At 42.5% G+C, this 13,461-nt stretch overlaps 1 protein-coding gene across 3 annotated transcripts in view; it reads left to right on the top strand.

Moving 5' to 3' along the window:
- Osmr (oncostatin M receptor) overlaps positions 1-13,461 on the top strand; it is a 55,120-nt gene that overhangs the window by 10,909 nt on the left and 30,750 nt on the right. For all 3 annotated transcript variants that reach the window (XM_021183607.2, XM_021183606.2, XM_029470024.1), the window contains exons 2-3: positions 3,209-3,293; positions 11,125-11,294. In XM_021183607.2, coding sequence (XP_021039266.1) covers positions 3,221-3,293; positions 11,125-11,294 — 243 coding nt within the window. In that variant the 5' untranslated portion in view covers positions 3,209-3,220. The remainder of the gene's footprint in view (positions 1-3,208; positions 3,294-11,124; positions 11,295-13,461) is intronic.

Below are 13,461 nucleotides of genomic sequence, written 5' to 3'. Positions count from 1 at the left end.
TATCGTCCCATCAAAACAATAGGTGACACCCTCAGAGTAGGCTAATTTGGGAAGGCTCTATTACCAGGCATAGTGCTTCCCCCCTCCCCCCCCCCGCCCACCAAGGTTTGCAAGTGAGTGATGTCTATTTCTCCATAGCCTCTGACTGTTGGAGGGTTACTCCTGTGTGGTTTTCAGGAGAAATGCTCCATTGAGTCTCCAAGTTGTTGCACCGACAACTCTCATCCTGCCCATTTTAAAGGACGTTATTGATTTTGCCAGGAGGACTGCAGGCAACAGTGACACCGACAGCAGCAATGGCACAAACAAGTGGAGCCATACTTAGTAGCAGCCATTTCAGAGGCGTGGGGACCTTATTGCCAAGCCTAGAACCTGAGCCTGACCTTGGAGTCCACAAAACGGAGGCTGTTGTCTGACCTCCATGTGTACCACATGGAATGAAAGTGCATGTGCACACACATACACACACATATATATACATACAAACATACATACATACATACATCATACATACATACATACATATATACAGACACACATATATACACATAAACATTTACAGACACACATATGCACACACATACACACACTTATATACACATATACATGTAGACACATATACAGACACATACACACACACATATACAAACACATATACAGGCATACATACACATACACACATGCATACTTATATACACATATACACTCATACATACAAACATATAAACACACACAAAACACATACATGCACACATCTATACACACATATACACATGCATGCTTATACACACACATACACACTCATACACATATATACACACACAGACACAAAGATACACAGACACACAGACACACAGAGAAACACACTAAATAAATAAATGTAATAATGTGTAAGCTTACCTACTATTTCTGGACATTTTCCGATTGTATTGTCAAACTGTGGCTGGCTGAGGAGCCCCAGATGTGAAGACAGTTAAACAGGAGAAAGGCAGATTGTAGATGACAAGAAATCAGAAGCAATTCTGTCTTTATGGCTGCTGGAGACGCCCGTGAGACCTATACGGTGGTCTTTGCGAATACCTGTTTTCCAGTTGCGTTCCTGGTGACCTTTCACCTCTCGTTTCTGCTTACCATCACCTCTGAATTTCTCAGCTGAGTATTTCTGTACCTGGAACTTTAACTTCTTGATGTAATGCCATGTGTTTAGAAATGTTTTAAATAGCCCTGTCATAGAGAAATCATTTGAGGTGCATACCAGCTCCAGAGCCCTCGGTTTCAACTTTCTGACATGAGAGTTCCTTCCCACAGAGGCTCCTTCACGTCCCAAGAGTGAGTTGGGAGGGGACAGTGCTAAGTGCCTGGACCCAGAACTGAAGTCACTCTCAGCAGAGCGGCACACACGTCCGGTCCCACTAGGCCTCTTCCTTTGCTCCCTGGGTTCTGCGCACACACGTTTTCTCCCTGACTTAACTCTCCCCTCTGGTTCTGGCATTCCGTTAGCGTGTGCTGTTGTAAGTAGAGATCAGTTATGAATGGAATGATGCGTTTGCCAAGAATAGAATGCAGTGCTGACAGAAATGTGCAGAAAGGCTGGCTGCTGCTTCAGAGCTCTCTGGTGTCTGTCATAGTCCTTTCCTTTATCCAGTTCTTGTCTTTGTTGTGGTTCCGATTTACCTGTAAAACACTCTTTGAGAATAAACAGGTGTGACAGTGGAACTCATAAACAGACTCACGGAAGGTCTAGCTCTGGAACTCAAAAATCTGGGCAGCAGGGCGAAGGCAAGACTCGTCTAAACATGAATCTCTGCTGACCCAGAGTCCTAAAGAGAAAAGTAAAAGATCAGGGCTTCCCCTGACTACTGGGCTTTCAACCATTAAACGAAGAACGAAGAACGAGCTGGTCTTTTTGAGGTCATCCAGCCACCTTGTCTCTGCCCCCAGATTGTTCTCTGATCACAGCACCTGATAAGTCAGTGGCTCCCTTTTCTTTTCTTTTTTTTTTTTTTTATGAGTAACCACTCCAAGAATGTTTTATTAGTTTTACAACCCACTGCACTGAACAATATCATTCTGCTTTAAAATGATTTACAAGACAGAACTGTGGGAGAAATGATTAAACCCATTTTACATGTTAAAAAAATGATCCCGAGAGGAATTACATTCTATATGATTTGTTTAGGATAACGTTCCCAAACTTAGAATTTAAAACCTGGTCTAAAAGTCTGTCCATTGTGCAAAACTATCTCTAAAGAAAAAGTGGCTCCCTTTAAAGGGGCCTGCAATTTGCAATTCTCTTCGAGGGAAAACAAAACAAAAGAAAAGGAAAATGGTATTGAATAATGAAAACTGCTGTGTCTTGGAATAGGTTAACTTTTCCCCAGGTTGAATTTTGGTGAGAGGGAAAGGGGAGAGTATAAATGACTCCAGTAATTATTATTAATTTTTAAATTATTTGTTTAAAAAATTGAAATAATTTATTGATTACTGTTTGTGCAGTTATTTTTGCCTGCCTGTATGTCTGTGTACCGTATTTGTGTCTAGTATCCACAGAGGTCAGCATAGTATTAGAGCCCCAGAACTGGAGTTACAGGTGGTTTTGAACTACTGAGTGGATGCTGGAAATGGGACCCAAGTTCTCTGCAAGGGCACCCAGGGCCTCCAACCTGTGAGGCACCTCTCCAGCCCTTCACGGGGTTCATTTAAACTGAGCCCCCTTGAGACTATATTTGTCCTTTTTTCAATCAGCTTTTGTTTGTTCTCTTTCATTTTTAACTTTTTTTTTCTTTACCAGCTTTGTTTGGATTATTCAGATAAGCTGGCTAGTCATTAAGCTCTTGCTACCAAACCTTGGTAATCCATAGTAGGACACCTTCACAGCTGACTCAAGGCAGTAATCCATGGTAGGACATCCTCACAGCTCACTCAAGGCAGTAATCCATGGTAGGACATCCTCACAGCTGACTCAAGGTTCCTTGAGACCTAGGCTTCTGACTTGCACCCTGTCAGCTGCACCTCTTTTATAATCGGAGGGACACTTCATGAGACAGGGAAATGTGCCTTCTTCCTTCAAAGACAGATGACAAGAGACACAGGTATGGGAAGAATAATGGAAGACTTTCGTCCCACCTCTGACCACAGTTGCCCCCAAGAAACATACCAGGAGTTAAAGCTATATAAAAGGCCCTTTCTTGTCATTTATCTTTTTCAGGTAATCAGACCAATGGCTTTTTCTGTGGTCCTTCATCCAGCCTTCCTCCTGGCAGTGCTGTCCCTGAGGACATCCCGAAGTGAAGGTGAGTGACGGGAACGGGAGAAGGGAGCACGGAAAGGTGCTCCAGCTGGTGCTTTGGAGAATGGTTAAGCAATTTTCCTTTCTCAGAGCTGGTGATTAATTCACATGAGAGGTGGTAAATTTCTGGAAGCCACAATTGCCTCGGGCGTGTTCTCCCTCAACTGATAGCTCGTTTAGTAAGCCCACTGCTAGGTGCTCTGCCCATTGGTATGGTCGTGAGCGGACCTGAGACTACAGAGCTTCATAATTGCTCTGTTGGATCTACACCACTGCCAAGGTATTTCCTTCTGAACCTTGCTGAGCAAGATGGAACAGCCCAGACTAGTTCTGGCTGCTGAGTTAGAACAAGTTCCGATGCCCCTTAGCCACACTTACTGAGAGCTGTTAAACTTATAAAATATGGCTAAAAGCAACCGAAGTCTGGAAAGCAGTAGGAACTCTCTTGAGTACAAACAAGGTACTATCTTAAATGCCAAATTCCTTTGACAGAGAAATAATGTTTCTCTCTTGGCTCTCCTCAGCAGACAGTAGTTTGGAATAAATTAACTTCGTAAATGCATACATGAGTGGAAACTTTCTATCAAATGTGTCTGGATACTTTATTACTTTGAACTTTGTTAAACATAGATTCTTGAAAGAGTTTCTGTTGGGTCATAAACTTTCCCTGCATTTGTCCATATTATACAAAACTTTACAGTTTTTTCCTTCTTGTACTTATTCATTGCTGTATTTGCTTTTTAACAAAGAATGCAGATGACCCATCCATGCATGGATTTATGAAAATGACACTTGCAAAGAATATGCATAGAATTACTCGTTTATCTCTTAGAACTATAGGAAAAGTTATGTGGGAAAGAGGGAAATTAGTTCTGCTAATAGTTCAAGTTCTGCCTCACATCTTTTACATCTAGATTTGGTCTTGGCATTTGGGAATATACTATTTTTTTCTGGCTTCTTAAATATCAGTTAATTGAGCCCTTCTATATACCGGGGCTACAAGGTGACTGGGCTCTTGCCCTGTGGCGTGTGTGGTCCCTCGGTCTATCTTGCCTGCTGGAGTCTCAGTTCCCTGCAACTGAGCAGGGGCTGAGTGAGCATGGAGGATATTTTGGCCCAGATCAGAGCCCCTGGTTCTGAGACACAAAGTCCTCGCCCTGAGGGACTCCCAAGCATCCACAAAGTTTTGCCACGGCTTGCTCCCCCAGTCTCACGATGTGACCTGAGTGTTCGTGGCACATCTTCTCCATGTGAAACATACTGCTCTCAGATCGGCCTCTGGGGCTCTGTTTCTGTTGTTTAGCTCACATTTCCCTCATTTCCTGGCAACCACTTTCCCATTTCTGCTTCCAACTTTCTTTACAAAACAGGACTTCCTGGGTAGGTCTTCGTCTTCGCCTGAACTGCGGGGACTCCTTTCTATTTCTGCTGCCTACTATATCCCCACACGAACAAGTGGGCTTAGCACTTATTCGGCTAGCCAGGCTCAGGTCGGAGACTGTATTTCTGATAACCTGACTTGACTTTTTCCAAGCAATAGAACATATGTAAGACCCTTCAGTTAACCCTGGCCATGTTTCCATCAGGCTGGAAGACTTGATGTATTTTTTCTGTCTTTGGGATATATATATGAAAACAGTTGTAAATAAGTGGTGAAATTTAAATTATTTTTTACATTCACTTAGCATGTGTGTGTGTGTGTGTACACCCATACACTGATGTACCTGCATATACATGTCACAGTTAATGTGTGGAGGTCAGAAGACAGACTGTGGGAGTTGGTTCTCTTCTCCCAAAGTGTAGGTTTCAGGGATGGAAACTCAACCTTGTTTGACTTAGCAGCAATTCCCTTTACACAAAGAGCCATCTTGCTTTCCTCTGATACACATTCTAACAAAGGTAAAATCATGATCTGAAGAGCAAGACATAATTACAAGTGTGTGTGTGTGTGTGTGTGTGTGTGTGTGAGTGTGAGTGTGAGTGTGTGTACAAATACAATAATCTTATCTCCCTTCCAGGAAACTTTTTAAAATTTTTTAAGCAATTAAGTAGGGTAAATGTTTCCTTTTGATGATAAAAGTTCTTGGCATCCCACTGTTTTAAATACTGTTACATGGTATCTCCTTCTGGGAATTCACCACATATTATTTCCTCCAGTAGTATTAGGGTTGGTCAAAGAAACTATGGGAAAAGTGGGAGGCTGTCTGTGACTAAGCCCATATTTGAGTCCCCAGATGATCTCTTTAGCCAACACTCCAGTTTCATGGAATGAGAGCTGCCCTGGGAACCAGAAGGCCTAGGTCTGGTCTGGTGTATATAGCTTTGGCACAGTCCCACACCTCCATATTTAAGCTCAACTAGCTGCTCTGAAAAAAATCAGGGGGATTGGATTTACTAATCTCCATGGTCCCTATGATCTCTGGCTTCACCTTGGAGTTTTCTCCCCTCCCCCATCTCTCTCCTCCTCCACATTTGAGTAACTAATGTGACTCAAATCCCTGAGTCATTCCACACATGCTGATAACATATGTCAACTTAAGGAACTTCCCTCTTGTTGAAGCAATATAGGGCAAGTGGCTAGAGCTTCCAGAAATAAGGTTAGACAGGGAGCAGATTCATTCATTGGCCAATCGATTGTAGAACGCTCACACTCACTCTGTGTTATTAATCTCTGCTTCCCTGAGCTAAGTAAGACTTATTCCCACTCTGGTCTCCATCACAGCCAACCCACCGCAGAGAAGCCGCCTGTTACCGTCGGCTATGAGCAGGGCTGAGAAAAGCCACGGGTCAGGGAGACACAGAGAGAGCATGGACATTATTTAAAGTTACCATGACAAAACATTTGAAAAGGAGCAGGTGAAGGAAGGATCTGCTTTGCCTCCCAGTTTGAGGCACAGTCTGCCATGCTGGGGAGGGTCTAGAGGGAGGACTGGTGGAGGGATATGGTGAGAGTGCCTCAGTAGCCGGCTGGCTAGAGACGGGGCTGCGATGTAGATGGTTAGAGTGCTACAGTAGCCGGCTGGCTTTGCCCCTTTTATTCAGCCTGAGCTACAACCCCATTGATGTTGCTGCCCACATTCATGGTGGGTTTTCTCTTCAGTTAAACCCTTATGGAAACACCCTCGTCCACACACCCAAAGCTGTGTTTCCATGTTGACTCTAAATCCAGACAAACTGATAAAATGAACCTGGGTTTCAAAGAACCATATTGATCCTGTCTAAGGGCAGTCTAGGCAATGACTAACCACCTTTCACTAAGACCCTACCTTTCTCTCTCTCTCTCTCTCTCTCTCTCTCTCTCTCTCTCTCTCTCTCTCTCTCTGTCTCTCTCTCTCTCTCCCCCCTCACTCTGTCTCTCTCTCTTCCCCTCTCCCCCCTCTCCCCCCTCTTGCTCTCATCTATTCATCCATCCGTTTATTAATTCATTCATAAAATATGTTTTTAATTGAAATAGAATTATACTACCACTAGTCACTGTCCCTTTTCTCCCTGCAATCTCTTCCAGATAACCCTCCTCTAACCTCTCCTATGCTCTCATTAACAGTCTCTTTTCCTTTCATTACTATTGATGTGAACATACATACTTACTTTCTTACATATATACATGTGTGTATGTGTGTGTGCACAAACATATAAATACACTGTGCTGACTCCACTTTGGTAGTTTGTATCTATGCTTTCAGGGCTGACCACCAATAAGGGGCGCTCATTCCTGGAGGGACTAACACCCTGGGAAAGGCTAGTTCTTCTCCCAGCAATCATCAGTTACCCATCGTTTTTGATCTAGGAGTCGAATCCCCTGTAAAGTTTCCCATTCCACATTAACATATCCATTGATTTTGCTGTTGGTTTAGTCTTGTTTATGCAGCCATGCCCAGGAGAAAATGTCTCACCACCGACTTCCTGACAGTCTGCCTCTTGAAATCAGTTCACCCTTTCTTCTGAGATGTCCTTGGAGCCACAGATGCATCTGTGATATAGAGATATCTATCAGGACTGGGCTCCCCATGATGTGTTTATCTCTGATGGTCTCTATTTGCTGTAGAGAAAGGCTTCTTAGATATGGGGTGGTAACTACATTTATCTGTAGGCATAAGGATACAATTAACATGTAGTGAAGAATTATGGTGGTTTAGTAAAATGGCCATAATATATTCTTTTTAAAGGTCTGTGACCTCACTGGCCATAGGAGGCTGGCTGGGTTTCCAGTACCAGGTGTGAATTCCATCCTTTTGTGTGGGCCTTGTGTCTGATCAGAAAGCTGTTGTTTCCCACTGGCTTTGCCTCTTAATAGTTCAACTGCCTTTGACCACACCAGAACCAAGTTTCCAAGAATCTCTGTTGGACACTCAGACAGCTATATGGAAAAAGTTAAGTCAAAACATATGACCCAAGTTCGACAAGGGAGTGAGAGTGGAGTTGACAGGATTCCAGAAGTTCAACTCTTTGTTATTTTTTTCTTTTTATCCTAATCATGTCTCTTGACATTCCTTACTGATGTAATAGTCACATAAGATTCAGTTTTTTTTATGGTTACGGCGAACCAATCATTATTTTGTAATATTGCTGGAACCATCCTGGTGGGAGTGAAGATATTCTAATTTTGTGCGTGTTTCCCAAGAAGAGATTTCCCAGTTCTAAGGACTTGTTAGGCCACCTTGCAGGAAGACTGGAGCTGAGCCAATGATGGGCAGGACCACACCTTGAGTGGGATTGCTTAGTGACGATGATGCACAACACTTGCCTTTCGTTGAAACCTACACCTCATTTCAAGCCGGACCTAGAGTGTTTCTCTTGCCAATGCCATCAAATTGAGTCTGCCTGCTTTCTCTACTGTACTTATTACTCATGTCTTTCGTTGGCCTATTAGAAATGAATAGTGGAGCTATTAATGCTGCCAGGACACAGGCTACCTAACAACTCCAGAGACACAGCCTCTGGCGGTTCAAAACGTTAGTATCTATTAAAGCAAAGGTTTTTGGTTCTTCTCCCTCCAATGCTGGCGACTACCAGACCTCCCTCTTGCTGTTTCTACAGGTTTACCTTTTCTAGATATTTCACATAAGTGAAACCATGTAATACGTAACTCTGGATTCTGTTCCTTATCATGGTTTGAGTTCCATGCAATCAGTAGCATGGGTCACCCACTCTCTCCCTTTCTACTACTGAGCAGTATAGTTGCACTTTAAGGAGAAATCACCACTTTCAATCCGAACGCCGCCCACAGATGACATCTGAAGTTTTTCCACCCTTTGATGTTTGTAAATGGCGCTACTCCCAACATTCCCAGGCAGATGTTTTACTTGAATCCCAGTTTCACTTGGGAGATGAATGGGATATAGACCTAGGAATCTCATTGCTGGGTCTTACTTTAGAATTCTATTGTAACTTTCCAAAAAAAAAATTATCCAAAGGTCTTCCCCAGTGATAGGCCATTTTACATTTCACCTGCAGTGTACAAGAACTGCAAATTTCTTTACACCCTGTCTGCATGTGGGATTCCCATGTTTTAATTTTTTGCTGAAGTCTTCCTTAAGAGTGTGAGGTACTGTCTCACTTGAGATGCCTTCGTGGATTTGATCTGCGTTTTCTTGATGACAAGCGACAATGAACATCTTTTCGTGTTGCTCTTTGGCCATTTGTCTATTTTATCTGGAGAAATGTCCAAGTCCTACATGCATCTTTAAAGTGAGCGTTCATTGCTATTCTGTTGTGAATTTGTAAGAGTTCTTTATATGATATGATGGTATGGATACTAGAAACTTATCTAACACATGATTTACAATTATCTTCTTCCATTTTGCCATCTTTATTTTCTTCACTGTAACACTGGACAGTGGTACCTGTCCCTGATGGACAGATTTTAATTTTGATGACGTTCAAGTCATTTTTCCCCCCATGGCTGCTCATGTTTTTCATGTCCTATGATAGGATCCACTGCTGACTCTAAAGTCAAGGCATCCACGTTGAGCACATTTATCCTTTCCTTGCCATATTTGCAAAAATAGTCCCACAGGCTAGGCGACCTATAAATAGCTGTCTTTCATTTTATGGGTATTCTTATATCAATTTCTGAAACCTTCTGCCATCTGAGGACAATGCCTTATCGGGATGCAAAGTCCTCCACTGTGGAAAGCAGAGACATGAACGCACTTCATTCTCACCGCCGCTCCATCCAGAATCTCATCCTGTCAGTGGTACCCTGGATGCTGCTGAGGCCATGAAGCACACCCCTCGGGCATCCCATCCCAGAAGACTATGGATAGACAACGGATCCTATCTTCCCGGTTGTGAAACAGTGTAACAAGGGAGCATGTATTTGGATATTAGGGAGATTACTATTAAGTTTCACAGAGCTTTTGTAAGTTATTTAATCTCTCAGAGCCCTGATTTTTATCTATAATAAAAACTGTCTTGTGGTTTTACAGCATTATACCACACAGCATTAAGTGAAGCAGCCACCACCATGCCTAGTAAATAAATAACGTGTGCTCAGGATTGTTACTGCTATCCTCTGTGAGAAAAACAGCACATGTGCACTAGCAGTCTGGGGAGCCTTCACATTTTGCAGATTGCTAACATTTTTATTAGGAAGATACTCCTTTGCCTTTGTGGATGGGAAAGGCTGCAGAAGATTGAACCCAGGGCTTTAATCAAGCTAAATATGTGTTTCACAACCAGGCCATTCTTTCCCTAAACAACTTCTTGCCTTTAAAAGAGGCTTTCAGATCACTGAATTCTAAGAAATTAGGAAAACAAATGCCGAGACGTGGATGTCTGTTCTATACGGATCACCAGACAGCAGCTGACTTCAGGAAGGGAGTCTTTACTTTTCAAAACCTTTGTAACATTGACTTCAGACCCCTTCAGTAGGGAGGGTAGAATTAGCAACACATGAAATGTGGGTTGTTTGGTTTTTTTTTTTTCTCTTTCAATTCTATATGCTGTTTCTTTCTCACTCCTATTATTGACAGTAACCCAAGGGGATCCAGGCCCGCCCTCTCACTCACAGCAGAATGTATCAGCTGATGATGCTTCTGTGTGCAAGCAATGGCCATGGTGTTGTTTCAGATTTACAGACAGTCTGAGAGACACTGGTCACCTCTCGCGGTCAGTCGCCTGCACAAATTGTTCATGTTTGAATTCTTGTTCTCTTACAGACTCATTACACTGCTCACTGCTCTAAGGTTGCAATCTCAATTATTTCTATTGTGTTGCTGTGTCTCTCCAGTTGGGTTCTTTTGTTGTTGTTGTTTTGTTTTGTTTTGTTTTGTTTTGTTTTGTTTTTGAGGAACCTTGTTACAAGTCTTTTTGACTCACATTTAGAGCCTATAGTTATTGCTGTCCCATCCAAAGAGTTCAGTGAGTTCTTTCTGGAGGTGACTAAACTCAGTACATTAAAATACATAGAACCTCAGTCTAGATATACAATATGCTTCTCCATTTTTCTAGTCTTCTAATAAGCCATAGAACCCTGAATTTCCAAAACCTAATTTTTATTTTTTAATTTTAAAATATGATATTTTTAGAAAAAAAATCTCTTTGTCTCTATTATGAATTAAAATCTGACTACCCAGGAAAGACACTTTTGTGCTTCCCCCCCCCCAACATATTATTATGTTGTGCATTGCCCAGCAAGTTCTTTGTTTCATCTGGGTCTTAATTTCTTCCTCTGCTGATATGACTTCTAATTCCTCTCCAGCTTCTCTCAGATTCTGATGCTAGGATGCATTTACAGATCTACTTTCCAAAGCTCACTAGTATCTCTGTGGTTTGATGTGTGGCTGTTTAAGCCCCCACTGAGAGTTGTTTTATACCTGTTTCTGGTCTTTCAGTCTTGGAGGAGCCTTTACCATTGATTCCTGAGATACATAAAGTTTCTTTTCAATTGAAACTTCAAGAAGTGAATTTAGAATGGACTGTCCCAGCCCTTACTCATGAAGAATTAAACATGATATTTCAGATAGAGATCAGTAGACTGAACATATCCAACATCATCTGGGTGGTAAGTACTTTGTGACTTATTGTCTTAAAAATTCTTTTCCTGTGCCATGATTTATCTTTTATGCCATCCAAGAACATTTCCCTCTCAATACAGGTTTCCTAAACAATTGCATCCCTGTGTGTTTTGTTAAGGCAATGGTTCTCAGCCTTCGTAATGTTGTGACCCTTTACTACAGTTCCTCATGTTGTGGTGACCCTCAAACCATACAATTATTTTTGTTGTTATATCATAAATTAAATCTTACTAGTTTTCTGATGGTCTCAGATGACCCTGGTGAGGGTCACAACTCACAGAATGAAAGTCACCGAGTTAAGACAAAGTAATAAGACCGACTGGGTTTGATGGGTTCATTGAGAGAGTAGATTATTCTCTCTGTTCTGCTGTGCTGAGGACAATTGCTGGGTCCGTCCTTGTAAAGACTGGATCTGCATGTTCCGTGAAGAGCCTTTATTTCACTTTCCTCCTCTCATCCACCAAGGATTACCCAGGGAACTTGGGTTATCCCGAATGAGATATAACGACTTACCGACACTTTTCTCACGGTGATCCTTCTTGGGGCTCTGTTTGCTTGCTCTGTGCTCCGTGCACAGAGGAGCTAACTCCCAGCACTTAATATGTGGCCAACACATGGACTGCACTGGATGTGAGTCAGTGTCCTCTGCTTCCTGGAATATGAGTTTGTTAAGAAATAAGTTAATTGATTAAATCCTTCTTGAGAGGTGGAGGCCAGAGAATCAGGAGTTCAAGACACCTTGTGCTATAGAGTCAGCTCAGGGCCAACTTGGACTACATCAAACTGAATGAAAGAAAATCTTTCAACTTCTTTTTTGCTTTGAATTATTTGGAGTATATTTTCACTCATCTTGATTCAGAAAACAGAAGTGTCTACTGGGGCCAACATAGTCTCATCTAAGAGCACATTGGTCACAGGCATTAGATATTGTCATGAGATGTTTGTCAAGAAGCCTTAGAAATCTGGAGGTAAATGAAACCTATGTGCCCCATCAAGGTCTCCCTTTTCTTGGGCAGCAGATGCTGGGCACACAGGGATCAGGAATGTAGGTCCTTTTAGCTAAGCCTTTCACTAATGTTAGAGTCTTCAGCTTTTCCCCATATCCTTTACTACATATAAAGTCCAAGCAAGCAGCCAAAGATAAGTCAAGTCTGGCTCAGTCCATAGGACTTATAGCAGGTCTGTTACTTGGCTGCCCTTTCCCACAACAGTAGTTGTTGAACGCACTATGCCACCTCCGTAACACAGATGTACAATAAGTCCACTTGCCACTGTTTCCCATCTTGCCACCATCCCACCTTATACTATGAAACCTGAGTGATGTGGTTCTGATGGGCATTGGTATGTGACTTGGGCCTAGGGAAATGTTCAACAAAGGTCTTATTGGACAAAGATGCTCCTCCAAAGACAGAAAGTTGGGAGAAGCACTGGAGGGATTTGGGAGCATTAATTCATATCACCACAACAAAATAGCACTAGTGTAGAAACAAGGGAAACCTATTCTGTTATTTCTCTAAAAAGCAGTTCACATCAGTTCACATCAGTTCTCATATTAGGAAAGGCAAGGAACATTAGTCATGGAGCTAAAGTGGATCCCATTCTTTGTTTTCTTAAGTCTGGTTTCCTTTTAGCTTCACAAAAATGTCTCTTTGAACAAGAAAGCAGCAGAAATTATTCTGTAATTTATGAGGAGTTAAGATCTCAAAGGGTGGACTATTACACCACCAGTTTATTTCATTGAACTCAAGAACATGCAGCCACAGCCCCAGGACAACAGTGACAAAAACCAGTGTCCCCCTTCTTCATCCCCATGGCCAGACAGAAAAAATGGTCATGTGCTATGGCTAGGCGATGCCCTTGGATGACCCCTCTTGTACCTGAAGTTGAGGAGAGACATGAGGGAGAGAACACACTTCCTTCTCGAAATTCTTCTTTGTTGTGCAAGCCAGGAATCCCATCACAACCATGCTGAGAGGGCGACTTAGTGCCTCACCATTCACTGCACTTCCAACAAGCCAGAGGAAAAGCACACTGACCTAGACGCTCCGAGTTAGAATAGGGCACCTCCCCGACAGTGCTGACCACACGGAGCCCTGCTGACAGGCACACTACATGGCACTGCTCCGGGCCAAACTTCTGCTCTTCCCTCTAGGA

This window comes from Mus caroli, chromosome 15, assembly GCF_900094665.2.
Source record: "Mus caroli chromosome 15, CAROLI_EIJ_v1.1, whole genome shotgun sequence".
Taxonomy (NCBI): Eukaryota; Metazoa; Chordata; class Mammalia; order Rodentia; family Muridae; genus Mus; species Mus caroli.
The sequence above is the reverse complement of the archived record's forward strand: the minus strand, read 5'-3'. Positions and strand labels throughout refer to the sequence as shown.